Below are 8,357 nucleotides of genomic sequence, written 5' to 3'. Positions count from 1 at the left end.
ACCAGTGAAAACAAGATTGAATAAGGCAGTCTCTAATCACAAAACAAAAACAAAAAACAAAAGGGGAGGAGCAGAAGAAAGAGAGGAAAAAAGCATAGCTTAATGTAAGTAAGTCTTTAATGTTCTAACTCTCTTTCAGTTCCTTCTGAGCTCATCTCCTTGTTGATATGCTGTGGATCGTGACCCACAGTAACCCAGTATAGGGTTTCCAAGGATCAGCTGGTGAGCTTGGACCACAGTCTTTGTAGTTCAAAAGGCTTTGCAGTCAGCCACAGTAGGACTGCTTTGTTATTGATGGTAAACAACTACTCAAGGATGTCTCAGCTTGGGCTGGCCTGTGTTCTTGAATAAGGCAGTCTCTAATAAAAAAAAAAAAAAAAGGGGGGGGAGGGCAGAGAAAAGAGGGGAAAAAAGCGTAGCTTAATGTAGGTAAGTCTTTAGTGTCCTAGCTTTCTTTCAGCACCTTCTGAGCTCTTCTCCTTGTTGTGGAGTTGATTGTGACCCACAGCGACCCAGTATAGGGTTTCCAAGGAGCAGTTGGTGAACTCGAATCACAGTCCTTGCAGTTCAGCATAAACCCACACATCCACAGCAGGATTGCTTTGTTATTGGTGGTAAGCTGGTGAGCTTGGACCACACAGTCTTTGTAGTTCAAAAGGCTTTGCAGTCAGCCACAGTAGGATTGCTTTGTTATTGGTAGTAAGCTACTACTCAAGAGATTCTCAGCTTGTGCTGGCCTGCGCCTTGATGGGTGGGCCTGAGGCTCGGACGCTGGGCAGAGGGCTGGCCTAGGCCAAAGAAGTGGGGGGCGGGGGTAGTGGCTGCAGGCAGATGGTGCATCTGTGTCTGATGATGTCTAAAATGCCTCTCTCTGTCTTCCTGTGCTATGAGCACCCCAATTTGCCCTATATCCAAGCTGACAATGCCCAACGTGGCAATAAGGCCCCCCCAGGAAGGACCACGCTAGTTCCTGTGGCCCCAGTAGCTCTCTAGGAGCGTCCGCCCTCTGAACGGGTCCGCTCAAGCCCTGCGCTCAAAGCTCTGCAATGGGCGGGGCAGTCCCCGGGGTGGAAGCCAAGTGCAGGCGGGTGGAAGGTCAAAATGCTTGTAACTCCTCAGCAGTTTGATTTTTTAAAAAACCAAGCTCATAATGTTGAAACCTAATGTTTTATGTTTGCCCAAAGGCTGTCTATCTACCAGGCGGGGGCCTCCGCTGTGCGATACCACTCTGCTTTCTCTGGAGCCCGCGTATCTGTGCTGCCCGGTCAGGGAAGCACTGGAAGTTCCCTCTCTTCCATTTGCTTTTGCATCTCTATGCTGGAAAGCATGTTTAGCATCTCTTCAGACATTCATTTTATTTTTTTCCTTCTTTCTTGTCTTCTTAATGACCTTTTGCTTTCCTCCTGTATGGTGTTCTTGATGTCATCCTACAACTCCTTTGGTCTTTGGTCTTTAGTGTCTAATGCATTAAATCTGTTCTTGAGATGATGTCTAAATTCAGATGTGATATGTTCAAGGTCACATTTTGGCTCTGGTGGACTTGATTTAATTCTCTTCTGCTTCAGGCTGAATTTGCATATGATATGGAACTTTTCTACCATCTCTCTCCATAGATATAGTCAATTTTATTTCTAAGTATTCCATCTGGTGAGGTCCATGTGTATAGTTATCTCTTATGCTGTTTAAAAAGGTATTTGCAATGAACAAGTCAAAATTCTATCATGCAAAATTCTGTCATGTGGTCTCCAGCATAATTTCTATCACCAAAGTGATTCTTTCCAACAACTGATCCTTCTTCTGTTTTCAACTTTTGCATTCCAATCACCAGTAATTATCAGTATAGCTTGATTGTTTGCTCAATTTCAGGCTGAAGAATTTGGTAGAATTCTTCTATTTTATCCTCAATGACTTTAGTGGTTGTTGCATAAATCTGAATAATAGTTGCGTTAGCTGGTCTTGTAATGTATGAATATTATATCACAAACAGCATTGTACATCAAAATAAATCATGAACTGTTCTTTTTGATGATGAATACGAGCTATTCATTTTTAATTTGTGATTCCTGGCTTAGTAATCATGTGATTGCTAGATTCAAATGGCCAATACCAGTCCAGTTCAGCTCACTTATGCCTAGAATATTGATGTTTATGTGTTCCATTTAACTCTGGTAGCACAGTGATTATGAGTTAGGCTGATAATCTCAAGGTCAACAGTTTGAAACTACCAGCAGTTCGTTCTACTCAATCCTAGTCTGGAAGCTCTGCTGAAACCTGTCCATTATGGATGATATACTGGTATTTAAAATACTGGTAGCATAACTTCCAGAATCACAGCAACATGAAAGTCACCATAATATGACAAACTGACAGATGAGTGGTGGTTATAACTATGTAGGATTCTTATTTTCTATGTGAGTTTTGGATAATTCAGGTTTTTTTGTAGCTTGTCTATAAAGTGGTAATGAAAATACAGCTTCACTGAGTGAAGACTAGGTAAGATAGATGCAAGTTACTTAGTGTATATCACAGTTATGCTGGATTCTGAAATAGAATTTAGTGTCTGTAAAGATATTAAAAAATCAGATTATATTTTTCCTTTTCACTAGGTGCTATGATATCAAATCATGCTGTTCATGCACTGAATTGTCATAGTCAGAGTGATGCTAGACATGTTCTTTCATCCATGGAAACATTTTATATTGAAGACAGTCCTTCTACAACTTTAACTGGTAATATTACACACAATGCAGAATGTTATATTGGATGGAAAAAATTTGGTTGGATATAATGTCTCAATTTCTTATATTGCCTTGAGGTAAAAAATGATAATAGCAATATGTTTGGTTCTGCACTGTAGTCGGAAGATAAAACATTTTTATATTACTCTTTTTAGGTATTACTGAAGAATTTATTACTGCACTGTTTTACTTCTATAGAAGAATGAATGAACTTAATATTACTAATACTGAATATGCTCTGCTTGCAGCAACAACTGTGTATTTTTCAGGTAAAGAGAAGTTGTCACAGAACTAGTAAAATTTTGGATTGTTTGGCAATGTAATCATGATACTTGTGGCAGCTATATTATGAAATTATTCATTGTTGCCAAATGTACCAATTTTATTTCATCAAGATTCCCTTGTCTGCCAGATTAGATTATTCTCTTCTGTTTATGAATATGCTGTAATTTCTTGCATCTTCAAAATGCTTTCTTGACCCTTTTCAGCTACTTTCCAATTTTTACTTTACAGAATTTTTTTTTTTTGAAATAGCTGTCTACACTCCTGTCTTCATTTCTTTCCTATTCACTCTTGAACCCATTACAATTAGATTTTTTTCCCCCAGTTTTTATTGTGAGATTTACATGGGAGACATTAGCTTTACACTCATCCTATCGTATTTTGTTTCATTGCAATGATTACAATCCCCTCCATGCATCATCAAATAACCAAAGGCTACACCACACAGGCCTGTCCCCCGGCCACCAGCACACAGCCCTCTCCCCTCCCTGAGTCCAGTGTCCCCAGCCACTCCATCTGTCCACGTCATCATCTCTGTCTCCATCCCTGGTGTCACTGCCTCTCTGGATAGGGTCCCACTCTCCATTCTTCTTACTTGATGGTCCCAGGGACCTCTGCTCCTGGGCTGCAAAATCAATCACTCTCTACAATTAGATTTTGACCTCTTGTCTCTACTCCACCGTAATTTGCCCCAATCTGCATTAATTTGTCCATTGCAGATCCCAATACTCAGTTATCAATTCTCAATTTACTTGACTGATTAGCTGTATTTGATATAACAGATCGCTCTCCCCTGTAAAAACACTTTCTTCAATTGACCTAAGTGATTGCTCTCTACCTTCTTGACATTTCCGTTTTTTCCCCTACTTGATTTCCGGTATATCACACTCGGAACGGATTTAATGGTAACTAACAACAACAAACACTCTTGATTTTCCTTCCCTGTAGCTGCTCTTTTTCAGTCTCCTTTGTTAATCCCTCCTCCATTTCCACAGTGGTAAATGTTGGCGTGTCCTAGGTCTTAGTCCTCTTTTCTTTGTACCTACTTCTTGGCAATTTCATTCAGTCTCATTGTTTTAAACCCCATCTATATGCTGACTACTCCCAAATTTGTATCCCAATTTAAATTAATCCCCTGGACTCCATGAGATAAACGATACAACATTTCAACTTGGATATCTGTCTAATAAAAAAAGCAAAGCAAAACCCCATTGCGGTCTAGTTGATTTCAACCCATAGCAACCCTATAAGATGGAGTAGAACTGCCCCATAAATTTTTTGAGACTAATCTTTATAAAAGCAGACTGCCACAACTTTCTTTTGCAGAGCAGTTGGTGAGTTTAAACCACATGTCTCTGCAATCAGTGGATGGCTACAAGTCTCATTAGAGTGCTTCCAAAAAAGGAATACTTTCTTTTATGCCATGAGAAAAATTTTGGCGGCAGTGCTAATAACAAATTTTAAACAAAACTAAAGTGTCTATCTTCCACAATAATTGAAGCTTTGCAACAAGTGTATAGGAATTGCTGCCCCCCCCCCAAAAAAAAAAACAGTGTTTAGATGAATCAAGAATTTTGAGGAAGGTTGGGAAGACCTTCAAACTTGGTGAATGAAGAAACTGTTACTGAAGTCCAGAAATTGGTGGAAGTAGACCATAGAGTTACCAAATATGCTATAGCTATTGACATTGGTAAGGAGCTCTGGTAGCGTAGTGGTTACGAATTGGACTGCGAACCTCAAGGTTAGCAGTTTGAAACTACCAGTTGCTCCGTGGGAGAAAGATGAAGCTTTCTGCTCCTGTAAAGATTTACAGCATCGGAAACCCTGTTCAGGGTCGCTATGGGTTGGAACTGACTTGACGGCACTTAACAACAACAACATTGATATTGGTATTTTATGGAGTTTGGCATTTTCAATTTTAAGTGAACATCTTGGCCATAGCATCATTTCAGCTTGATGGGTGCGAAAAGCCTTTGGTGAAGATCAGTTGGCTCAAAGAGCTGATCTTTCTATTAATTTTTAAAGCAAGATTGAAGCTAATGAAGATGACTTTATGAAATTAATAATAACCAGAGATGAGCCTTCGGTTTACCAATATGATGCAGAGAGCAAGGTCCAATGAAAACAGAGGTTTCTAAGGGGAGCAGTTTGACCAGTTAAATTCAATGCAGAAAGGTCAGTTTAGAAAGTTATGGTGACTGTTTTGTGGCTCCCAAAGTGGTTATCTTGTTAGATTTTCTTGAAGGGCACAAGACAATCACAGGGATTTCTTATGAATTTTAAGAAAATTGAAAACTACGTTGGTGAGAAAAAGGCCCTAAATGTTGTGCTAAAGAATTTTATTATTTTTCTTAACACCATGACAGTGCATCGGCTCATTCTTTGAGGGTAGCAAGGGCTGCCTTATGAGAATTTTTCTGGAAATCTTACTCTATTCAACCTACAGTCCTGCTCTTACCCCTTCTTTTTATTCCCAAAATTACAAAAACATTTAAAAGTAACAAAATTTTGTTCCTTGAGGATGGCAAAACTGCCATTTTGATGTGTAAATTGAAGAATTCTTAATGGAAGGGTTAAAGAGATGAAAACACTACCTTCTGAAATGTATAGATGAAGATAGAGGATATGCTGAGAAACAACAGTTTCTCATTTTGATATTTTTGTTTAACAAAGGTTCCTAAGATCTTGCAGTAATACTTTTCCTTTCCTCATAATGTAATTCCTTCCCTCATAACTCTTCAATGGCTTTATATGATACAAAGATAAAAGCTAAAGTTTCCCTCATTACACAAATTTTTGCTTACTTTATTCTAGTTATTCTATGGTTCCATGACAGTTACCATATAGTATTTAAAAATGTAAAATGTGTGTATATTTATTTCTACCCCACTTCCTCCCAAAGCCAGAATGTAAGTTTAATGAGGGTGAGAAATTTTGTCTGTTAGCTGCTATGCTTCCAGCACAGTAACTGTATGAATGAATTTGGTCTATTATAAAGTCTTGGTTGATTCTTATATGTTATAACTAGCTACTTACAAAGTTTTTTGCCTTTTATTTGCTGCAGGCCTTGTGGAAATTACATGATCTTTTTAAGTTTTAAGTAGCTCTTGGTTGCCCTATATCCTCAGAACTATGTATAACCCTTCTTTTCTCTGTGACTTTATGGTAATTTTTTTTTTTTTTGGTAGCTCATCTATAAAGTTGTAGTGAGAATACAACTTCATAGAGTGAAGACTAAGTAAGATAGATGCAAGTTATCTAGCATAATAGCTGGAATATATTGAGGAATACATATAAGTATTACTATTCTATTATTTTAAAAAAACTGTATTATTTGAAATGATCTTCTATTACTTTCCAGTATACATTAAGATAAATATGATGATGTTTTTCAGATCGTCCATGCCTTAAAAATAAGCAACGTGTGGAAAGTTTACAAGAACCAGTTTTACAAATTTTGTATAAATATGCAAAAATCTATCATCCAGACGATCTACAGCATTTTGCTCATCTCATAGGGAAGCTTACGGAACTGAGAACACTGAATCACAACCACTCAGAAATACTTAGCACTTGGAAAACAAAGGACACTAAATTGACTAATTCACTTTCTGAGAATTGGGATTTCTATTAACATTGCTGAAATTCTAGAATGTTGTGATTTTTCTTAAACTTCTTTAATCTGTATTATCTTCTCTATCTATTCTATCATCATAGGATGATTGATTTGAAAAACATGAACAGGGTTATTGTTACCAACAATTCATAAAATGGACATCATTGTTGCTGTTGTTAAAAGCTGTCAAGTCAGTTCCAACTCATAGCGTTTCCAAGGAGCAGCTGATGGGTCTGAACTGCCAACCTTGTGGTTACCATACCAGTGCTTATCCTACAGTGCCATACCAGTATGCTCATCAAATTTTGTGTATTATAAAAACCACCACTAGTAGGACATCTAGAACTCTTTTCAAAGTTAGATTCAAGAGAAACAATTGTTGTGTACCCTTGGATTGGTTCTGACTTATTATGACCCTGTATAGTTTTTGAGAGTTGCTGACCTTGCGGTTTACCAGTCCAGTGCTTATCCTATAGCGCCACACCAGGGCTCTTGTTAAATTATGCTTTCTTTATGAGGAAATAATGCGAAGCAGAGTTCTTATCTGAAGAAATTTCACTTTTTCCATTTAGTAGAAAATAGAATGAAAAGACATATCGATTTATAGATAAGAGAAAGAGTAGCTAGAAGAAACTGCTATGAGAATGAAGGTAGTTTCTGGACTTCTTTCATTGAGGCAAGATTGATGGTTAGCAATTGAAACTAATGAACTAACCTATTCCTGTTACAGCAGTTTATAAATTGTTAAAGGGGAACAAAACTTTGTTTAATGTTCACCTTTTTTTTAAACGTTTTTTTTTAAAAAAAAAAAAGAGATCCTTTGTAAGACCAAACTAGAAAATTTGTGATGGCAAGACAGTCAAACAATTAAAATAATAAATCATCAAAAGGATTTTATATTTAATAATTTATTTCTCACTCTGATGGACAGTATTTGAACATTTCCCCCACATCTTTTGTAATATAAATGAAGTTCTAATAAGATAAAATTCTTAAAACATGAAATCTTTCCACAAATATTTTAGCGCTTGTGGAGGACCAGAAATTAATGTTATGTGAAATAAATGAAAATGATAAATTCTATGTTGGAAGTATTGTTTTGAAAAACTGTATATAAGTAAATAAAATACCATGAGTTTGAAATAATATATTATTAAGAATGTTGTTGTTAAGTGCTGTCAAGTAACTTCTGACTCATAGTGACCCTGCATAGCACTTTTGAGAAGCGGCTGGTGAGTTTATACCGCTGACCTTGTGGTTCAAACCAACCTTGCAGTCTAGTGCATTAACCCGCAGTGCCACAACATAGCAATGTGATTTTTGATTAAAAGGAGAAAAGAAAAGACTGTATGTGAATTTTTCATTATTGTAGAACTTAAAAATTTTTTAAATTGATTTTATTCTCTCAACTTAAAATTTTATTTAAGGGGTAAGGGCAAGGAAGCATAAATCACTAACTATAGTATATATTCGTATTAACTTGGGTGAAGGGGGAGGCAATACACAACAAGGGAGAGGTCAGCACAAAAAGATCAAGGCAAAGGAAGACACTGGCAGGAGACTGAGTTAAAGGCAAATACTATTATATATATAATCCTGTAATAGTAATAATAACAATAATCTATGAGTAGATACATACATATAGACATAAAACCAAACGGCCACCACTCGTCTGTCTGTCGTGCTGTGGTGGATTGAGTTGCTGTGATTCTGAGGGCTAT

The 8,357-nt window shown here is 37.1% G+C and overlaps 1 protein-coding gene across 1 annotated transcript in view; it reads left to right on the top strand.

The window, feature by feature from the left end:
- Positions 1-8,357, top strand: part of LOC102836586 (bile acid receptor-like) — a 40,191-nt gene that overhangs the window by 25,773 nt on the left and 6,061 nt on the right. Inside the window, exons 8-9 of the mRNA XM_006865990.1 lie at positions 2,607-2,729; positions 2,894-3,007. Coding sequence (XP_006866052.1) covers positions 2,607-2,729; positions 2,894-3,007 — 237 coding nt within the window. The remainder of the gene's footprint in view (positions 1-2,606; positions 2,730-2,893; positions 3,008-8,357) is intronic.

This window comes from Chrysochloris asiatica, unplaced genomic scaffold, assembly GCF_000296735.1.
Source record: "Chrysochloris asiatica unplaced genomic scaffold, ChrAsi1.0 scaffold00085, whole genome shotgun sequence".
Classification (NCBI taxonomy): domain Eukaryota; kingdom Metazoa; phylum Chordata; class Mammalia; order Afrosoricida; family Chrysochloridae; genus Chrysochloris; species Chrysochloris asiatica.
The sequence above is the reverse complement of the archived record's forward strand: the minus strand, read 5'-3'. Positions and strand labels throughout refer to the sequence as shown.